The 20,343-nt window shown below is 60.2% G+C and overlaps 1 protein-coding gene across 1 annotated transcript; it reads right to left on the reverse strand.

The window, feature by feature from the left end:
- Positions 1-1,720: 1,720 nt before the first annotated feature.
- MED24 (mediator complex subunit 24) lies at positions 1,721-19,082 on the reverse strand. Its single transcript, XM_066567054.1, has 25 exons — positions 18,715-19,082; positions 16,455-16,537; positions 15,838-15,876; positions 14,467-14,540; positions 13,186-13,409; positions 12,603-12,714; positions 11,984-12,134; positions 11,678-11,791; positions 10,958-11,005; positions 10,746-10,828; positions 10,337-10,423; positions 9,911-10,022; positions 9,231-9,373; positions 8,532-8,569; positions 7,854-7,936; positions 6,487-6,665; positions 6,295-6,394; positions 5,822-5,997; positions 5,103-5,367; positions 4,757-4,938; positions 4,414-4,507; positions 3,982-4,081; positions 2,438-2,515; positions 2,199-2,347; positions 1,721-2,099 (listed from the first exon to the last, which is right to left on the reverse strand). Exons 1-25 carry the CDS (start codon positions 18,842-18,844, stop codon positions 1,983-1,985), a joined length of 2,961 nt encoding a protein of 986 aa, XP_066423151.1. The 5' UTR covers positions 18,845-19,082; the 3' UTR covers positions 1,721-1,982.
- Between the last annotated feature and the right edge of the window lie 1,261 nt (positions 19,083-20,343).

Below are 20,343 nucleotides of genomic sequence, written 5' to 3' on the forward strand. Positions count from 1 at the left end.
GAGAATCTGCCCAGGGATGTGCCAGGAGCCCTCCCAGTGCCCAGGGATGTGCCATGGTGGGAGGAGGCTTTCAGCAGTGAGGAAGGCAGAGTGGATGGGCAAAAGGGGCACCCCCAACGTGGATGAGTAATGTCAGAGAGCCCTGGGCATCTCCCCTGCCCTAGAAAGCCCCTAAGGGCACCCCCAGCCTCTCCCCAGTGGGTGTTTGCCCACCCTGGGCTGTCCCAGCTTCACCAGCCCCATTTCCTGCCACTGGGCCCACGCTCACATCCCATGACCAGCAGCATCCCTCACCACACTCATCCCTCACCCCAGCACCCCTCACCACACTCATCCCTCACCCCAGCATCCCTCACCACACTCATCCCAGCCACACAGGGACAGAGCCCAGTGCTGGGGGGTGCCAGGGCTCCCAGTTCCTGCCTCCCAACTTCCAGCCCTGGATCACAAACTGCCAGGGGGAAGCCCTCACCCTCGGGGTGGGCAGTTCCCTCCCTCCTGCCCCGCCTCATGGGTGCTTACAGAAATCCCCCTTCTCCTGCTCCAGCCCCTTCCTGTAAAGGGAAGCGCCAGTGCCAACGCCAGGCATGGAGCTGCCTCGGCAAATATTGACAGAGCTGGGAAGGCCACGCCAGGTCCCGCTCTTTGCTCCGGGCTAACGGTAAAGAGCCGCCCCTGGGCGAGCAGAGGTGCCCGGGGGGGTCGGTGCCAGCTCAGGGTGGGACTCACACCAGCGTCAGGCTCATCCCAGCCCATCCCGGTGTGTGCAGGGCTCCATCAGCCCCACCCAGCCCCCGCAGCTGCTCCCGGCTGCCCCGGATGGGGACCAGGGGCAGTGGGAAGGGGAGGATGCTCTGTGTGCGAAAGCCAAGGATCAGCAACACCCACAGCTACCCCAAGGGCATCGGGGTCTCTCCTTCCAGCAAAGCCTGGGGGCTGCCAGGAGCTGAGCTCATCCTGGGATCAGATGGGGTCAGCCTGGCCCTGAGTCACCATCCCACTGCCTCTTCCCTGGCCAGCACTGACCCAACCCCTGCAGCAGCACCAGGATCCCTCTGTGCTCCATCTCCCTTCAGAACCTCCCAAAACAGGGCTGGGAACCCCACTGGAGTCACAGTGCCCTGAGGGAAGGGCTGGTACCTGCTGGCCCCACTTTCCCCTTTCTTGTGAGTCAACACCAGTGGAAGGGGCAGAGGTGCAGCCGCCCTGGCACTGCCACTGCCCCGGGGACAAGAGTTCATGACAGCTCTTGGAGGATTCACTGCTGGAGCAGCTGGCAGGGTGTGGGGACAGTCCCAGGGCAGCCTGTCCCAGCACGAGGCTGGTGTGGTGCTGGTGAGGCCACAGACTGAACTCACAGGGAGGAATCACAATGAGAACTCACACTCATGAGGAGGAATTCCAACAAAAACTCACACTACTCATGGAGAGGAATTCCAACAAAAACTCACACTCATGGAGAGGAATTCCAACAAGACCTCACACTCATGTGGCAGAATTCCCAAGATCCTGCTTGGGGCTGACAGCACAGCAGGGAAGCATCCCTGCCCCACCCAGTGAGAGCAGCACAGGCAGCCCACCAGCCACTCTCAGGTCCAGGACAGGGTGAGGGAAATTTCCCCTCCTGCCCAGCACAGGGCTTGGCCACTGCCTCCCCATCACCCCCAGGATCGAGGGGTTTTGGGGAGTCCCAGAAGCCCAAATGAGATGAGGCAAAAGCTGGTTGTACAAAAGGATTGGTTTATAGAATAAAAAACAAAAAAAAAAAAATTAGGGGGTGTCTCAGTCTCAAAAGTGCCATGAGGCAGAGCAAGGAGATGGCTCCATGTGCTGAGGGAGCAGCCCTCCAGCAGCTGCAGCGACAGTGGCCATCCCAGCCATGCAGAGCAGCAGGGAGAGATCCCTGGGCTCCTCCTCAGGGATCCCTGGGCTCCTCAGGGATCCCCCCAGAGCAGGGATCCCCCTGGCTGGAGCAGCCCAGCTCACAGGGCAGCGATGGCCTTGGCGGCGACACGGCGGCCCAGGGGCAGGCTGAGGTCAGTGATGGCCAGGACAATTTTGGGACTGGACATGGTGGATACCTTTACCAGCTCTGAAACCTGCCCAGGGACAGAGGAGAAGCACAGGTGAGTGTGTCCCACATCCTGTGGGCCCCTGGGGCACTCCCCAAGCAGGGACAGGGGTGTCACTGGACCCACCATGGTGAAGGGCATGAACTGGAGGATGCTCCCACGGCTGCCCTGCTCCAGGCACTCCACACACTCCTCCATGAACCACTGCACAAACTGGGTGTGGGTGCCAGCTGTCTTGGCCCCCAGGATGGAAGAGATGAGCAGAAAGAGGTTTGCTGTGGGGACAGGGAGAGAGCAACAGTCAGGTGACATTTGAGGGTGTCCCAGTGGTCAGACGTGACCCCACGGACCCATCCCCGCCTTACCCAGCACCCGGTTCAGAGGGTCCCTCATGCTGACCGTGTGGAGCTGGGAGGCAGAGAGTGAGCTGCTCATGGAACGATCTGTGGGCAGGAGCAGAGTCAGGAACAGCCTCATGGCCCCCTTGGCTGTGCCACTGTGCCCAGGCTGGCCAGCTCTGGCCACCTGAGGTCACCCAGCTCTGGCCACTCAAGGTCACCAAGCTCAGGGAGAGGCTTTGCCATGAGGCAACTGTGGAGCAGAAGAGGTTTAGAACCCCTGTACCTGACAGTCTGTGCCAGTGGGGCACCCCAAAAACACAGCACAGGTGGTTCTGCCCCATCCCTGTCCCCTCTGCCAGCCTACACAGAGCCCAGGCAGGTTTCCCACGCTGCTTTTGGGGTGTGACACGTGGTGTCATGAGTGTCATGATCAGGAGCAGAGGAGAACAGCAGCAACACACACACATTACACATCCTGTGTGTGAGCCAGATGTTCAACAGCTGCACAGGAGCCCTCCCATCTCACTGTCAGGGTGCAATGCAGCTATCAGAGCTGAAGCACGTCCAAATCTAGCAGCAAATCCTGGGACAGACCAGGAGGATTGAGCTGAGCCCAGATGTGAAGCATTGCTGGGCACTTCTGTGGGAAGAACTGGGTCAGGTCTGCTCCAATGGGATGGGAATCCTTTTGGGAAGGATCTTGCTCACATCCCACAGCCCCTGCCTAAATCTGCAGGATCCACCTTGTGCTGCACTGAGGATGCTCACCAGAAAAAGAAAGCCCTCCCACACTTTTCTCATGGAATCACATGAGTTACATGGTGGCTGCAGGAAGCAGCATTTCCACATCACTGCAGCAAATAGCCCAAAAAAGTCCTGAATGTCACTGGGAAGAGGTGGGACTGCCTCAGGAGGTAAAAGAAGATAAGTGAAATAAAGGGAAAAGCCCATATTTCAACAGTAATGAAACCAAACTGAAACTGAAGGTCAATGGATGTGTCGAAAACTAATATCTAGAGTAACTTGGGATAAAGGGAGAAATAATGACCTGAGAATGTCCTGACTCACTGCCCAGGAGTGTGGACAATGCATGTGGGAACTGTGACAGCATCCACTGGGCAGGACATGGACCCCCCAGCAAATCCCTGCTGGAGCTGTCGCAACCCAAGACACTGCAGGGACAGGGATGTGACCAGGGGCCTCCTCCGCTCTGCCTCAGCCTTGTTAACAGCACTGGAATGTCAGGATTTGGCCCCAGACACCAGGAATGTCACCTCCAGCTGTGGTCCCATGAGGGGTGGCTGGAGGGACACAAAAATCCCCTGAGCTCCTGTGCTGGTATGAAAGGAAAGGGTAATGTCATCCTTTTAAGTTGTTCTGATCAGAAAAATAAAGCAATCAGCTTTTCCCAAATGCAAGAACTCCAAGATAACTCAAAAAGCACTTGAGAGCTCTAAACCCTCACCCAGTCAGTTTGGGAAGGGAAGGGGTTTTGTGCAAATACACATTTCACAGCCAAAAGGGACAGGGAGGCAGGGGAGCCATCCCCCCTCCCCTCCTGCACTTACTGGGGCTGGAGAGGATGTTGGAATCCTCCTCGTTGGAGCTCAGCAGCCTCATGAGCTTGGAGGGCTGGGTGTCATCCAGGGGGAACAGGCTGATGTAATCCTGGGGGGACAGGGGGGTCAGCCCCACCAGCCCCTCACCCTGCACAGGGCTGGTCACCCACCCTGGGCTCTGCACAGCCCCACAGCTCAGGATCTGATCTCTGCTCACCCAGTCTGGGCTGGACACATGCTGAGCAGCTTGTTACAGCCCCTTGCCCAGGAAAGAGAAAGGAGAATCCTGAATTTTAAGGTTGGAAGGCCTCAGAGAACCCAGAAAAGCTGGGCAGGGATTCTGGATTTACCCACCCACTCCTGCCACCCTCACCTTCCCCAGCCACTGCTGCTTTTGGGCACAGAGAGCCCCCAGCCAGCCCCTGCTCCACCCAGACACACCTCAATGTCCTCCCTGTGCCTCTTCTTCTGCCGGGCCGAGGCCTGGACCTTGCTGTGGGAGGAGTAGGAGCTCAGGGCACACCAAACAGAGAGCCTGGAGACAGAGCAGGGACACAGCCAGGTGCTGCCAGCCCACCTGACAATGGGGTGTGGCACACAGCAGCTTCCTCCTCCTCCTCCTTCTCAGGGGGCAGCAGGGAATGGAGACCAGAGTGGGAACTGCTGGCACTGCCAAAGCCAGGGTGGGATTTGGGTAGCTGGGATCCTCATCCCAGCACAGATCATCCCCCCATCTCCCCAAATAGGCCTTGAGGATACAGTCTCCATTGCTCTGGGATCTTACTTGGCCAGGGCCTTCCCAGGGGGGTCCATGAGGGTGTGCCACTTGGAGGAGTCTGTCAGCAGGTTGGGCAGGATGTGGCCCAGCAGTGTCAGTGTCAGCTGGTGCATGTCCAGGCAGAAGATGGCATAGAGCAGCTCCACAGCCCGCAGTGTGTGCTCCTTCCTTGTCTCCTTCAGCAGCTCCTGTAGGGTGGAGGGGAGAGGTGGCCCTGCCCCATTCTCCAGTGCCAGAACTGTCCCAGCACCCAGCCCAGGGACACCCAGGACACTGGGAACACAAACTAGACCCACCATTCCTGGCCTGAGCACCCTGCCCAGCACTAGGGATCCCTCCTGCCCCCTCATACCTTGACCAGGTTGTTGCAGAACCAGTAGACCCCCCCCATGTGCAGCAGGGTGTCGAAGATGTGGATGGAGCGGCTGTCGACCCAGCCCTTCTCCAGCACCTTGGTGAACACGCTGGTCAGAACCTCCTTGATGGGCTTCTTGGGGGGCAGAAGGTTCCAGTAGGGAATGGTGTCCATGCCAGTGGAGGGGAATTTGATCTGTGTGGCCGTTTGCTGCAGGACATCCGCACACATGTGCTCCAGGATGGAGCTCATGATCACCACGCTGGGACAGAGAGATGGGGTCAGGGCACAGGGAAGGGACAGCAGGGCACAGAGAATGGCATGGCATTGGGGAGGGACAGAGGGACAGCAGGGCACAGAGACAGAGAATGGAACACCACTGGGAAGGGACAGCAGGGCACAGAGAATGGCACAGCACTGAGAAGGGACAGCAGGGTATAGAGACAGCACAGCACCAGGAAGGGACAGTAGGGCAGAGAATGGCATGGCACTGGGAAGCAGAAACAGGGAAGATGGCATGGCACCAGGAAGAAGAAGAAGGGCAGGAGACACTGGCACTGGAAGGTGGAAACGGGGCAGGAGGCAGCATGGAGCTGGCAGCAGAAGCAGGGCAGGAGATGGCACAGGATCAGGAAGTGGAGAAGGGGAAGCAGGGCAGGAGCTTGGCCCTGGGACACAGCTGCAGGGCAGGAGCAGGCCCGGGGCCCCGAGCTCACCGCTCGTTGTAGAACTGCAGCGTGTTCTCCCCGTACAGGGGCGTGGCCAGCTGCCGGATCATCTGCAGGGACTTCTCCCGCTCATCCAGGCCCAGCATGCGGACATGGGCCACCAGCCAGGCCACTGCACACACTGCCATGCTGCACACCTTCCCCTTGATGTTCTCTGTGATTTTCTAGGAGAGGAGACAAGCACAGCCAGGTGGGTGTGCAGCCATCACCTCCTAGGGCTGTGGGTCCTGACTGTAAGGTCCAAGCCCTTCTCTCCTCCACGGGTGACACTGTCCCTGCCAGTCCCACTGCCACCCACAGGGCACTTTGGAGCAGGAACAAGGGGCTGGAGCCACATCAGCTTCCCACTTCCAAGCTCCAAGGCAGCTGCCAGAGCGATCAGGGCAGGAGAACAGGGTACCCCAGAGCTTCTGGACCCTTGGCCCCTCCTCAGCTCCACTCTGCCCCCTCAGCAGCCCCACCTGGATCGACTCAGTGCTGAGGACTCCATTCTCCCAGGCATTGAGGATCTCCAGTATGGCTGCTGAGATGCTGAGACACACCTCGTGCCACTTCATCTGCCTGTCAGGGAGAGAGATGGGGATTCAGACCCAGCTGTGGGGCTGGGGGCTCCCTCCAGACCTGGCAGGGTGGGCACTCGGGTGGGCTCTTACACCAGCTTCATCTCAGAGGAGTTGTTGAGGAGGGCAACCAGGGACTCCACCTTGGTGGAATCTGGGCGGAAGCAGGGGTGGTCGGGGTTGAGGATCTTCCCCTCCTCGGGCATGCAGGTCAGCATCCAGGTCTCAAAGAAGGGCACCTCGCCTGGAGGGTTGGAATCTGACAGGATCACCTGGAAAGGAACCAACACGGGGTCTGCAACCTCATCCCCCGGTGGGAATCCTGCTGGGGACCCCCACCCTGGGGTCTGTCCCCACCCCGGGGTGCTCATGGCCGTGGGAACAGCGCCGCCCTGTGGCCCGGAGGGAGGGACAGACACCGGGCAGGCCCCAGCAGGGCACTGGTCAGGCCCTCTGAGGCACTGGTTTCCCCTCTGTGGGTTGTGGTTTCCCCTAATACCAGGCTGCTCCCCAGCAGAACACAGCCCAGCTCAGAGCAGAGATGCCAGGCCAGCTGTGAGCGTGGCCACGGGGTCACAGTGTCCAGCTCAAACAAGTCCCTTGTTCCCCCATCCCACCAAAGCCATGCATGGGGTCCCTGGGGTCACACAGCCCAGCTGGGAGGGTCCTGTGGGGGCCATGAGCTGGGAACCCCACACGTCACTTCCTGCCCTCAGCCTGTGTCACCCAGGGGACACTATTTGTGTCCAAAAAAGTTTCACACATCTGTTCAGCAGCAGCTGGGCAGGAAAGCTGCTGGGCTGGGAGGGGGGGGATGAGATCTCATTGGACAGCCCTGGGCACATCCATCCCTGCCTGGTTTCCCCTCCCTGCTCCCTGGGCTGGCTGGGCAGGACCCTTCTCTCCCCCTCTCTGCATTCCCAGGGTTTCGGTATCGTTTCGCCTCCCAGCACACACAGATGTTGAAACCTGGCAAATTTTCATGCAACCAAAAGTGGTTTCCTGAGCAGGGCTGGGAGTTCCTCCTTAGACAGGGAGAGCTGACACTGCCTGGCCATGCCAACCAGTGCCAAACTGGAAGGGCAAACTGGGAGCAGTCTGGTGAGCTTCAAGGCCATTGGAAGCAGCATTCCCATTGATCCCACCAATGGAGCACAGCCCAAGTCCTCAGGGAGGTGACAGCCAGTCCTGCTCCATCACCTGGCACCCAGAGAGAGCCCCAGGGACAGATTTCCAGGTGACAGGCACCGGGTGCTGTGCCCTGGGCTATCAAGTGGCTGCAGGGACAGGAGGGACAGTGGGGACAGTGGCAGGTCGGCCACTAGAGGAGGCTGATAGGCTGCAGCAGCGCAGGGGCTGAGCTGGCAGATCTGAGAGCTCCTCTTAGGATCCAGCCTCATCCTTCCCCTCCCTCACAGGATCCAATCCCACCCTCTCATCCCTCCCCAAAGGACCCTTACCTCTGAGCCATAGGTCTGGGCCACATGGCACAGCATGAGGAAGGAGATGTCAAAGAGCAGAGCCCGGACTGGGCCACTCTTGGCTGAGGGAGGAGAAATAAAGACCTTGGGGCTCTCTGGCCTCAGCAGGAGGAGAGAAGCAGAACCCCACAAACAAGGGGGGCAGGGCCCTGCTTCCCCCACACAGTTTCTAACCCCCCCCAGAGGATGTTCCAAGTGCCTCCCCCCACCTCATCTGCCTCTGCTTGAGCCCCCAGAGCAGCTCTGGCCTCCCTCTGGGCAGCCCCAGCCCAAGTGGGGCCTCCCTCACCATGGAAGGTCAGAGCACTCTGCAAGTTTCATCACACAGAGTCAGAGTCCTTATCTGGGCTGTGCTGACACATCACCCCTTCCAGGGAGGGAGCCAAGGGGCCCCCAGGCTCCCAAGGGGAGAGGGAGCCCACGGGAACACCCCGGATTTGGGATGGACGCACACACACGAAGGCAGCGTGTCCCCAGATCCCTGGTGGCACAGAGCCCCTCCCTGCCAGCACCCCCAGCCGGGCCTGGCACAGCTCAGCTGGCTCTGGTGCCACAGCCAATCCCAGTTTAACCCAGCCAGGCCCCAGAGCACCCCAGCAGGGGCAGCAGGGGGGGCACAGCTCCAATCACCCCACGCACGGACGAACACGCACTCACAGATTTCCCCGGTGATTTGCTTGGTGAATTCATTCAGCCTGGAGGGGCAGAGAGTGGCAGCAAAGCATGAGCAGTCCAACCAGACAATTCCCAGCCCTGACACAAGCAGGGGGCTGCCTGGCCTGCAGAACCCCCCCCCCCAAACTCCAGCCCAGCACAGAGGGGTAGGAGATGCAAGGCCCAGCTCTGCAGACACCAGGGACGTCACCTCTCCAGCACCACAGGGACGTCACCTCCTCCCTGTCTCTGCTCCCTGTGGTCACACAGGTCCAGCCAAGCTGCTCACCCCACACCAAGGGGCTCTCCCCAGAGCCAGCTCTGTGGGTGTTTCAGAGCACAGATCCCCAAACAGACCCCCCAAGCCACCTTGGGGGAGCCCATCACACAGCCCCATGTGTGTGCTGCTGTGTGTGCACTAAGCAGGACACGTGTGTCTGCAGAAGGCAGGGACACGCTGCCCTGGATGCAGGGCTCAGCCACAGCCTTCAGTTTTCTGAACACCCCAGACCAGCCTGGCTCCAATTCTCTGTCCTGTTCATGCAAAGATGGGGTGCTGTGGGGTGCAGCATCCCTGAGATCCCAGCCCTCCCCAGTGCTCCACAGGCACATCCAGCCCTGTCTAGAGGGCAGTTCAAGGGGCTGCCTGTTCCCCTGAGCCCCCTGGTCACCAGTCACAGTGCCACCAAGGTGGACACTCACTTGACAAACTTCCGAGCGAAGGATTTCAGCTTCCCAGTGGCTGCTGCTGCTGCCAGCAGCAAGTCCAGGCTCTTCCCAGACAGCATGTGACCCAGGACCCCCAGCAGGCCCTCAGGGGACTTGGAGTGATCTGCATCCATGGTCTACAAGCAAAAAAGTAAGAGGAAATGGAAGTCATGGGGATGTGTGCTACAGAGTAGCAGCAAACTCCAGCTTCAGGGGTACAAAGTTGACCAGCTGCAAGAGCTGTCCCTGAGACCTCGAGGAGCAGGGACCTGCTGGATTTGGGAGAGGTGGGATGGAGACCTCTGAGCCCCTGCCACCAGCAGGAAAACATCCCCTGTCACTCAGTAGCAGCGAATCAACCAGAGTGACACAGAGACAGGGGGAGATACAGAGAGCAGCTGAGCAGGACGGGCAGAGCTGGCTGGGCTCAGGCTGCTGGCACTGATGACATGCCACCTGACAGCTCCTCCAGCTTCCTGGGAAGGAGGAGGGGAGCTCCTCATCTCCACAATGGAGCAGCAAGGCTCCAGTGATTCCTCCACAGCTCCACCCCAGGGCAGGGAGAAATCCGGCGCATCCCAAGCACCCTGGCTGCCTGGTTAGACTGATGCTGCTGGCAAAGGGCTCCAGGCCTGAGCCCAGCCAGCCCAGCAGGGCTGCAGAAGGGCACTGACCTTCAGGATGTTGGTGACAGTGGGCTCAGCCCTCAGGATGAGCCCAGGGTTTGGCTGGATGTTGGCGTTCTCGGCCGATTTCAGGGACGGAGAGTTTTCCTTGTCTGCAGCCCTGGGGGACCCCAAAGAAGGGCCAGTGTGTAGAATCCATCACCCTGCCTCCCTCTCTCCACCCATGGCACCCTCAAGGGACTCATGGCACCCTCAAGGGACAGCCACTGCCTCAGGCCACCACCAGCTGCCTCTCTGAGGGGACAGACTCTGCCTGTACCCAACCTGTCCCAAAAGCAGCATCCCGTCCCCCCAGGTCACCATGTCCCAGTCACAGTCCCCCAGTGTCAGCACAGCTGCTGCCTCATGCTCCCCCCCAAAACCAGGTGCTTGAGCCCCCCTTGTGGGGTTCCCCAGACTGTGGGGTGGCTGTACCGTTTGTCGATGAGGTTGTTCATGTTGGCCTCGGAGAGCAGCCCCTGCTTGCTGCACTCCTGCAGGAGCAGGCTCATGCAGTTGCAGCTGGAAGAGAGAGGAGAGCTGGAGCCCCAAGGACAGCATTCCTGTCACCCCAGACAGTGCCACAGGGCAGGGGGATCATGAGCTGCCCTCCTGGCCCTGTCCCACCCCTCCGAGGGTGCTGCAGGGTCCAGGGCAGCTCTGGGTGTCACACATGTGACTCAGCTGTCACACCCTCACTGCCTCATGTGGCAGCAGCAGCAGCTCCTCAGGAAGAAGAAATGGGATCAGAAACTAACCCAGCCCTGCCAGGAGCTGCCCCAGCTGCCCACACTGAGGACAGGGTTTGCTGTGGCAGCTGTGGCCATGCTGAGCACTCACTCACTTGCAGCGCTGGTCAGCTTTGTCAAGCAGAGGGGTCAACTTCAGCAGGAACTCAAAGGCACAGTTCACATCCTCAGTGAAATCCTGACAAACACAAAGCCAGGCACTCAGCTCACCACAGGCCCACCTCCCCCTGTCCCCACCTGCTCCATCAGGGAAGGTTTTTGGGACAGGGAACATTTCCCCGTGCAAGCCAGGCACCATCAGCCTCACCTTGTCCCCTTGGGGATACTTCTTGAGTTTAACCAGCACCTGGGGCATCTGAAAGACACAGGGCACAGAGTGACATGAGGGCAGACCCCACTCCACAGCTGGGACCCCCCAGCAGCACCAGCCCACACCAACAGAGCTGCACACAGCTGCTCTCCCAGCCCCAGGAAAGCTGCATTTCTGGAGCAGGGGGACTTTGTGCCCCTGTTCCCCTCTGCAGTGTCCTTCCACCATCACCTGGAGCCACATTTTCCCCATAACCTCTCAGGAAAACTCACTCTGCCAAACAAAATGAGGCTGGGCCAAAAAGAGGCTCCTGACAGCAAAGCTGATGCTCAGGGGGTGACAGAAGGGCTGGAGTGGGCTCAGGTGGGGTGGACCCCAAGGGGCACATGGTGGAGAGTGGGGGCCACCCTGAGGACCACATTGTGAGGAGTGGGACACCCTAAGAGGCACATTTTGGGGTGTGGGGGTAACCCAAGGGGAATTCTGAGTGGGTGAGGAGCACATTGTGGGATTGGAAGGCATCCCAAGGGACACACAGTGGGGTGACTGGCACACTGTGGGGTGAGGGCACTCCAAGGGACACACTGTGGGGTGTGGGCACCCTAAGGAGCACACTACAAGAAAGAAGGATTGATTGCTCTGGCAAAGCTCAGACCTCAGCAGGAACAGGGAAAGGACAGCAGCAGGCAGGGATTTGGTGCTGGAGCTGGGCCCTACCTTCAGGAAGGTGAAGGCTGTCCACTTGAGCTCCTCTGTGCCCTCAGGACACTCGATGAGGCCCACAAAACAGGCCTTCCAGATCTCCAGCACGAAGAGAGGGGAGGGGATGCGCTGTGGGGCACACACACAAACCCTCCCAGTGCTGGGCTGGCAGCAGAGCACATCCCCCACCACAGCCAAAGCCCTGCTGAGGTGTTGATGGGCTCCTGCTGCTCCCCTGGAGCAGGACCAGCACGGGGAAGGCACATGGCCTGGCCCCACAGCCCCAGGCTGCCTGAGCAGAACACACTGTCACTTCTGTACCTGCATCCTCTTCACCATCATCAGCTGCTCCACCAGGGGCTGGGTCTCTCCTGTGAGGTTCATGGTGCCCTCCAGCAGCACCACGGCGTGCACGGTGGGGAAACCTGTCTTGTTCAGCTGCTCTGAGTGGACTGAGAGCATGGTGGGGATGCTGGGTGGAAGAGGACAGCCCAGGGTCACTGGAGCCCTGCAGGGACAGATTCCTGCTCCTCCTGTCCCACTCCCATTCCCTGGCCAAACCCCTGACCTTTGCTGCCCCGGGGCAGGACACTGCAACACCTGGGAGCTCCAAGGCTCAGCCAAGCCCTCGAGCCCTGGGAGCAATTCCAGGGGGATCCAGAGCAGGGACAGCAGCCCTGGTAGGGCCAGAGCAGCTGAGGGATAGTAAAAGGTCTCAGGGTCACCAGAGGAGTAACCCCTGCGTAAGACTCCCCTGCAGCAAGTCACTAGTAGCTCTGTCCTCTCTCCTCTGGGCAGCCCCTGCTGGAGCAGGGAAGGGATGGGGAAGCAGGGAGCCAGTGTGCAGGCAGGCAGGAGCCTCTGAGGAGTTTGGGGGACTCAGAGTGAGGCTCAGACCCATTTCACCCCCTGAGCCCATGGGGCAGCAGCACACAGCCACCTCTTGATGAGGGACACGCAGTCATCAGCCTGGCTCCGCAGCGGGGAGCTGCCAAGGTTGTTCAGGTTCTCTCCCAGCTTGACCAGGGACTGCTCCACGGTGCTCCAGGAGGCTGGGGAGGGAAGGCAGGGATTCAGTGAGGGGACACATGGGGAACCAAGCAGGCCAGCTCCAAGGCCCACAGCAGCCCAGACAGGCTGAAGAGGCTGGGAGTCCCCACTAGTGATGCGAGCCCAACCCAGGGGTCTGTGTGCTCCCAGCAGGTCCCACCCCAAGCCCAGCCTGGCACAGCCTCCTGACCAGACAGAGATGAAGGCGTGGGGCTGTGCCAGGCTGTGGGAGCACAGCATACCCAGGAACAGCTCCCGCAGCCTTCACATTAATTCTGCTCCTCTTCCAAAGGCAGCACGTAGGGGAGGGGGCAGAGAGTGGCACAGAGCCAGGGAGGAGACGGTTCCAGCAACAGGGCTGGAAGATGGATGGGCTTGGAGCCGCAGGGACAATGCGGCAGGAGCCGGGCAGGGGGAAGGGAGAGGTGCCAATGACATCTCTCCAGGGCCAGCATGCAGGGACAGGGACGTACAGGTCTCCTCCAGCTTGGCAATGTGGATCAGGGCACGGTTCTTGGTGCTGCTGAGCACCTTCTCCAGCCTCTCCAGGCACATCTTCAGCTGGTTCTCCGCCGCCGCCTGCTCCAGCGGATCCTTCACCTTCTCGGCGTAGAAGGTGGCGCAGCGCAGGAGCCAGGTGAGGGCACTCAGCAGCGCCCGGCACAGGCTGATGCACTCCTCAGCCTTGCCATGGCAGCTGGCACAGGAGACAAGTGGGAATATGCTCAGTGTGAGTGTGGAAACTGAGGCACGGACACTGGGTAGGCTGGAGAACCCAAAGCCAGGTCCTGTGCTCCCAGCCCACTCCTCTGCTGCAGATCTCAATCTGCTCATCCCGCCAGAATTCCTGCTGTGCCAGGGGGAAGGAGACACCCCCAGCCCCCACCATGCAGCCTCCTCGCTGGCCTCTCCACTACAGGGAAACTTTCCAGGCTTTTAATCAAATTATCTTGCTAAGGGAGGCTCAGCATTGATCAGCGCGCTGCGAGAGGTGAATGCTTTCCCCTCCTGATGCACAAATCATCGGGGCCAGAAGTTTTGATCAAATTAAGCAGAGGATCAGACCGGGCAGGAGAGGATTAAGGGCTGGCTCTGCAGTTGGCCAGCAACAGCTCCTTGTCAACATCTGCCACTGATGCATATTCATTGCTGCTGCTTCATTTCATCTCATTGAAGAGCCTTCCTCATCCTCCTTCTCCTCTCACTGTCCCTGCCACACGCTCCTGCCTCCCAGAAGAGGCTGTCAGGGGTTAACAGGAAGATTTCTGAGCTTTCTAAAAAAGTTTTTGTGGCCTGAATTGTCTGGACTCCCCTGGGTCCTGCAACACCAGCGGAAAAGCATAAAGGAAAAAAACAAGGCAGTGCCTAGGGCAGGACCAGACTGGGACATGCAGCTGGGGCCTGGGAAGGTGCAGAGGGAAAGGAAATAGAGACCCTTGGACCATGGGGTCTTACACCCACCCCATCCAGCTGAACTGGGAAAGAAAACCACAGTGAGGTTTATCTCAGAATAGGGGGGGTTTTCTGGCAGATTCCCACAAAGCTGGTGGGGTTTGGATTCCCTCTGCTGTCCCTGTGCTGGCACTCACGAGGCAGCAACTTGGTAAGGGACACAGAGCTGGAGGAGGAACCTGCCTTCCTCTGCCAGGGTGAGTATTCTGGGATCAGACAGGACTCCCAGGCTCTGCTGGTTCCTGGTTCTGCCCGTGGCACAGCCAGGGCAGAGCTGGCAGTGCTGGAACACCACACAGTACCTGAGCCGGTCACAGAACATGTCCATGATCTCCAAGAGCGACTGGACACACAAATCCCGGGAGAAGTCATCGAACTAGAGCAGGGCAACACAGAGAGGCTTCAGATGGGGACTGCTCCGGCAGCTCCACACAAGCTCAAGCCCTTCCTCCAGGGCCGGGCCAGGCTCTGCGGCCACAGGACACTCCCCCTGGCAGCTGCCCAGAAGCCACTTGAATGAGAAGTAGGTCAGGGCTGTCTGTCGGCCAGGTCGTGCCCTCCCGGGGTTGTGAGAGGCGGTGGGGCCGCGGCAGCAGGGCCGGGGCTGGGTTTTCTCCGCAGCCTCAGGCCGGGGCTGTGGTGGCCGGACGCCAGCCCCCTGCCCAGCCCCGGCTCGGCGGGGCTGGCAGCGCCAACAGCCCGGCCGGCCGCGGGGCTGGGGGCGGGGGGCAGCAGAAGCGCGGCCCCCCCGCCTCCTCCCGGAGCAGATGGGGAGCCCCGCCGGGCCGGAGCTTGCCCGCAGCTCCGCGCTGGGCCCACGCTGCGCTGAAGGAGGAAGGCTCGGCTGTCAAGGTCAGCGCTGTGCCCGCCCCTCCGAACGGGCAGAGACGAGGCACGGGCTAAAAGCAACGAGCCCGAGCCCTTCGGAGCACAGCTGGGCTGGGCTCTGCTCTACTCCCCTCCCCGGATCGGTGCTGGGACCCCTGGAGGGGTCCCCACCTCACCAGGGCTTCATGGCACAGCTCCAAGCTCAGCCCGCAGTCCCCCAAAATTTTCAATGCTGACTGCCAGCAAAATTCTCCTCCCATCCCCATAACAACAACAGAAATCATTCTCCCTGAAGTCATTCCTGCTTTGGTCACCCTGAGTAGGGGGCCTGAGGTGACCCTGACAAGGAGGAGAGTGGGGGGGGGGTCTGTCATAGCCTGTGAGGAGCATCCCAACACCAGAGGCAGCCATGGAGGGTGCTCAGTGTCCCCATGGAAGCAGCACAGGGACACAGAGCACAGCTGAGTGTGGTGTGTGGCTGTGGCCCAGCTCCTCCATGGCCAGCTCTGATCCCCACAGCGCTGCCAGCACCGCCGGCCACAGCGGGATGTGGTTTCCAGCAGTTGGGATGAGGTTACACACAGGCAGGAGCCTGCCAGGCCCCCCCAGGGCAGAGGGACAAGGCACTGACACCCCCAAAACCCCCTGGGACCCACGGCAGCCTATCCCTAGGGGGACACAGAAAGGCTTGGGCGTTAATCTGCGCCGGCTGCCTGCTGCTGACTCAGCCCGGGCCGTCGCTTTCCACTTGACCTATATTTGGTGGGAGTTTGTGGGGAGGGAAAGGGATTTGTGGGGTTGTGGGTGAAGAGTGAACCCTCTGAAAGCACCTGTCAGAGCCCTACCTTGCTGATGGCCATCAGCACCGTGGAATAAGACACCATCTACAAGAGAGAAAGCCAAAACAAGCGCGGTGTCACAGGGGCTCGTTGCTGAGGAACAGCAAGGTCAGGGCACGGCCCCGCTGCCTGTCACCACAGACGGGGCCAGGGCTGGGGCACTGACCCGGCACAAATCCAAACAGACATTTTTAGGTGATGGCTGATGCATTTCACACAAACTTTAGGCGATATTAAATGCCAGGATATGGAATTGTGGAGCACACAGCGAGTGCAGAGCCTCTTGGGGGGCAGAATTGCCACCCTGGGCGATGGCAGAGGCTATTTATGGAAACATCCCTGCCCAGGGCACACACTGAGCCCCCCACTGCCTGCCCCAGCTCAGAAGAGGTTCACATGAGGGATTTGGGGTGTCTGCCCAGCCCAGGAGAGGCTCACATGGGGGATTTGGGGTGTCTGCCCAGCCCAGGAGAGGCTCACATGGGGGTTTGGGGTGTCTGCCCCAGCCGAGGAGAGGCTCACATGGGGGCTTGGGGTGCTTGCCCACCACCAACACTCCAGTTGCTTTGCCCAACCTCACTGAGGCTGCAAGGTGACCCCCAGCAGCACCAGCAGGTCCTTACCTGGGAGCTGATGGCATATTTCAGGTAGGACAAGATGAGTGGGTTTGGGGATGGCCCGATCATGGCCTGCTCCAGGAGAGCCTCTGCAAGGAAAGAGGGTCCCAGGTCAGCACATGGGGACACACACACATGCTCTGTTCTCCCCTCATCCCACAGGGAAGCTGGCAAAGTCCAACTGTACCAACCACAGAGACTCCAAACCAGCTTTCTCCTAAATTCACTGAATCCCACAACTTTCTAATCCCTGAATAATTCAGGCAGAGCTCGCAGCCTCCTGCTCCAGCCCTGAAACTGCTGCTGCTGCTCTCCACATTCTCCTCCCTCCCACTTCTTGCCAGGAGGCTCCTGCAGCCTCCACTGAGTGTCTTTTAGCCAGGCACCTGGGGCTGAGCTTGGGGCCACCAGTCCCCTGCACTGGGCGCAGCCCTGCCCGTCTGGCCCTTGGTGGCCCGAGGGGCTCTGCCCGTCCCATCTGCTCAGCCAAGCCTTTAATTGCCCATTTGAGCCATGGCAGAGTGCAGGAAGCACCTCCCTGAGCAGGCCCCGGGCTGCAGAGCAGCCTGCAAGTAGGTCAGAGCACCCAGATGTAAAAGGGGGAGCAGCAGCCGGGTGGGAAGCTGTCACCCCAAAGCCGAGGAGGAGGAGGCACCACCGGATCCTGAGTGCAGGAGACTCCCTGGGTGTCACTCCAAGGCTGAATCTCGGGCCAAGAGGCTCTGGGATGAGGACAGAAGGCTGGTGGCAGCCATCCCCTCCCCAGCCCATCCCAGAGTGTCACCACGAGCCAGCCACATGCTGCTCCCTGCTGCAGACGTGTCAGCAGCGATCTGCCAGGGCCTGCCGTGATCCTGGCAGCTCGTGCCAGCTCTCCCTCCTTTGTACTTCCAAGCTGAGCTTGGGAAAGGACAGCTCTGGGGGCTGTGGTGAGGAAGGGAGCTGCTGTTCCAGCCATCAGGACCTCGGGAATGGGCTCTCCCTGGGTGCAAACAATGCTCAGAGTCAGGGCCAGCATCCTGCTTGTGTGGCTCCCAAAAGGAAAAGGGGACACGGCTCCTTCTCCTCCTGGCACAGGAGCTGCCCCAAAGAAACCACTGAGCCCTGGCTAAATGTCGGCCAGGAGAAACCCATTCCTGCAGAAATAATAGGGAATTATCCTCTCTGTGGCTGTTTTTGGGGATACACAGATGAGGCCAAGCCAAGCACCCCGCAGGCCTCGCTGCCAGAGGAGCAGGAGCCGGTGCCACCAGGGTGGCAACAGACACCTGGGAGCCCTGGGGACCAGCTGGGCAGCAGCAGGGCTGGCCCTCGAGCCAACCACCCCCACCCTCAGCAAATCCACCCCCAGCAAATCCCTCTCCCCACAGCCACAGCTCCATTTGGCGCCTCCAGCCACACCTCGGAGATGACAAACCCAGCAGGGGCAGCTCAGCAGCGGGGACAGGGTGTGACAAAAAACAGGCACTGACAGAAAACCCAATGGGAGGATGGGGAGAAGGGGAAAACATGCACAGGGGAAAGATCCCCACACTCAGAGGAGTGAGAGGTGCTGCCTGTGTGGGGCTGGTTCCTTTAAACCCCCTGGAGCAGCAGCTCTGTTTATTTATCCCGGGACTTGCTGCACAGGGAAAATCCCAGCACCAAGTTTCTATAATTAGCAGGAGAGCCTGGCAAATCTTTAAACCAGTCCTAGCTTTTGGCAGGATTTCTGTGAAATGCCCTTGAATTGGGCTGGGAAGCAGCCTTGGGAGCAGCACCTGGCTCCTGTGCAGTGCTAGAATCAGGAAATCAGGGAATCATTAAGGCTGGAAAGACCTCCAGGAGCATCTCACCATAACCCAAATCCCCTGGAGCCACATCCACATGGTAACTCCACCACAGCCTGTTCCTATGCCTAACCACCCTTTCAATGAAGAAATTTCTCCTCATTTCCAACTTAATTCTCTCCTGGCTCAACTCGAAGCTGCTTCTCTTGTCCCAAAAGCTACGCTGTGCTGACTCCTGAGCCCTCCCATGGGGAAAAAGGAGGGAATGACCCCAAAACGGAGCCAGTTTTCAGGACAGTTGGGAATGGGCTGACATGGTTGGGAATGGGAATTTGTGGGAAGGAAAGGGGGGGCGGGGGGAGCAAAATGCAACAGGCACCCCATAATACCCCAAAGGGGGGGAACACTGGGGGAAACACCCAAATACACGCGTGGGGACCCCCAAAACAGCCCAGTGTGCCCAGTAAGGAGGGAGAACCCCTCGCCTCCCCCCAGACCTGCCAAGTTGAGGATGTCCCAGGTGGCTCCGCGGGGGAAGAACCGCTTCATGTTTATGGCCCATTGATAGTCGCTCCAGCGCTCCTTCCAGGCCTGCAGGATGGCCTGCTTCAGGTTCACCACCTTCATGGTCACCCTGCGGACGGACAGCTCAAGGCGAGGGCGACGGGGCCCTAACCCCAGAACGGGCCGGCGAGCGAAGGGAAGCGGCCCAGCGGTTTCGGAGGGCCGCAGCTGGGGGTCTGCCCGCTCCCCGGGCCTGGAGGAGCTCGGAACCGCCTCGGAACCCCCCGGAGCCCCCGAGGTTCGGTGCCTGCGGGTCCCGCCGGGTCCCGCCGCCCCTCACCGCGGCCCGGCGCCGCCCTCAGCGCCTGGGCACCGCCATTGCGGCACCTGCCAACAAGCCGCACGCTGATTGGACAGCGGGGCAGGGCGGGCGCGGGGGGTGATGGGAGTTGTAGTTCGCACGGGCTAGGCCGGGCGGGGGCGGGAGTGAGTGTGCAAAGGGTGGGTGGGAACGGGGGGCGAGTGTGCAAACAGCGGGGTGAGAGTGCAAACAACGTGTGGGTGAGCAAACGGGGGAGAGCGGGCTGACGCGGGATGTGTGTGTGTGTGTTGAAACGTGGGGCTGAGTGTGGAGATAGGACTTGAACTATGAAAACACCGGGGGTGAGCGTGCAAATAGGGTGTGCGTGCAAACACGGGGTGAAAATGGGTTGCAAACACGGGGGTGTGCAAACAGGGGCGGTGTGCAACTAGCAGGGATGTGGAAAGGTGGGGGAGTACAAAATGGGGGGAAAGTGCAAATATGGTGCATATGTGAAAAGGAGGAGTCGTGCAAAGGGTGAGTGTAAGAACAGGGGATGTACAAACAGGGGGTGAGTGTAAAAACAAGCGATGTGCAACCATGGTGCAGAGGGGTGAGTGTGCAAAGGCTCTAGGGTGGCAGCACAGGTCTCCCAGCACGTCTGTGTGTGTGTGTGTGCAGGTGTGCAAATCTATGCACGCACACAGGCAGGTGAGTTCACACGTGTGGATGCACAGCAGTGTGTGTGTGCACATGAGTGTGCTCTTGCACACGTGTGCAGACACCAGCACCCCCGGGCAGGTGTTGCACACACAGGGCCCAGTGCAGGGGTGGGCACACGCGGGTGTGCACGGCCGTGTGCTGCAGACACGTGTGTGCACACACGTGGCACAGCCATGGGCCCAGGCTGCCCCCCACCCCCTCCCTGCAGCACCAGCAGCTAAAAATATCCCCAGGGATGGTGCCAGCCGTTGCCATGACAACGGGAGGATGGGGAGCAAGGCCGGGGGGCAGCCCCCCAGAACTGCCAGCGCCCCCCCCTCAGTATTCCCAGCACACCAACCCCTCAGAAGGCCCCCAATAGCCCCCCAGCACCTCCAGCACCCCCAGAACCCCCTGCAACCCCAACACCCCCAGAACACTCCCACCCCCCCCCCCCCCAAAACCCTCAGCACCCCCAACACTGTCAGTACCCCCAGGGGAACCCCCAAGGCTCGGGAGCAAGGTGAAGACCCCCAGGGGGCTGAGGTGGGGGCTCAGTCACCCACTGCCCCCATTTTCCGGGGAGGATCGGGGGGGGCTTCGCGGCCCCTTAATTCCC

Source organism: Molothrus aeneus, chromosome 28, assembly GCF_037042795.1.
Source record: "Molothrus aeneus isolate 106 chromosome 28, BPBGC_Maene_1.0, whole genome shotgun sequence".
NCBI lineage: Eukaryota > Metazoa > Chordata > Aves > Passeriformes > Icteridae > Molothrus > Molothrus aeneus.

Coding starts and splice junctions, on each gene's coding strand:
- MED24 (XM_066567054.1), bottom strand. CDS start 18,844: ATGAAGGTGGTGAACCTGAAGCAGGCCATCCTGCAGGCCTGGAAGGAG. Junction 12,135..12,602: donor TGCGTGTCCCTCATCAAGAG/GTGGCTGTGTGC, acceptor TCTTCCACCCAG/CATCCCCACCATGCTCTCAG. Junction 4,939..5,102: donor TCTGCAACAACCTGGTCAAG/GTATGAGGGGGC, acceptor TCCACCCTACAG/GAGCTGCTGAAGGAGACAAG.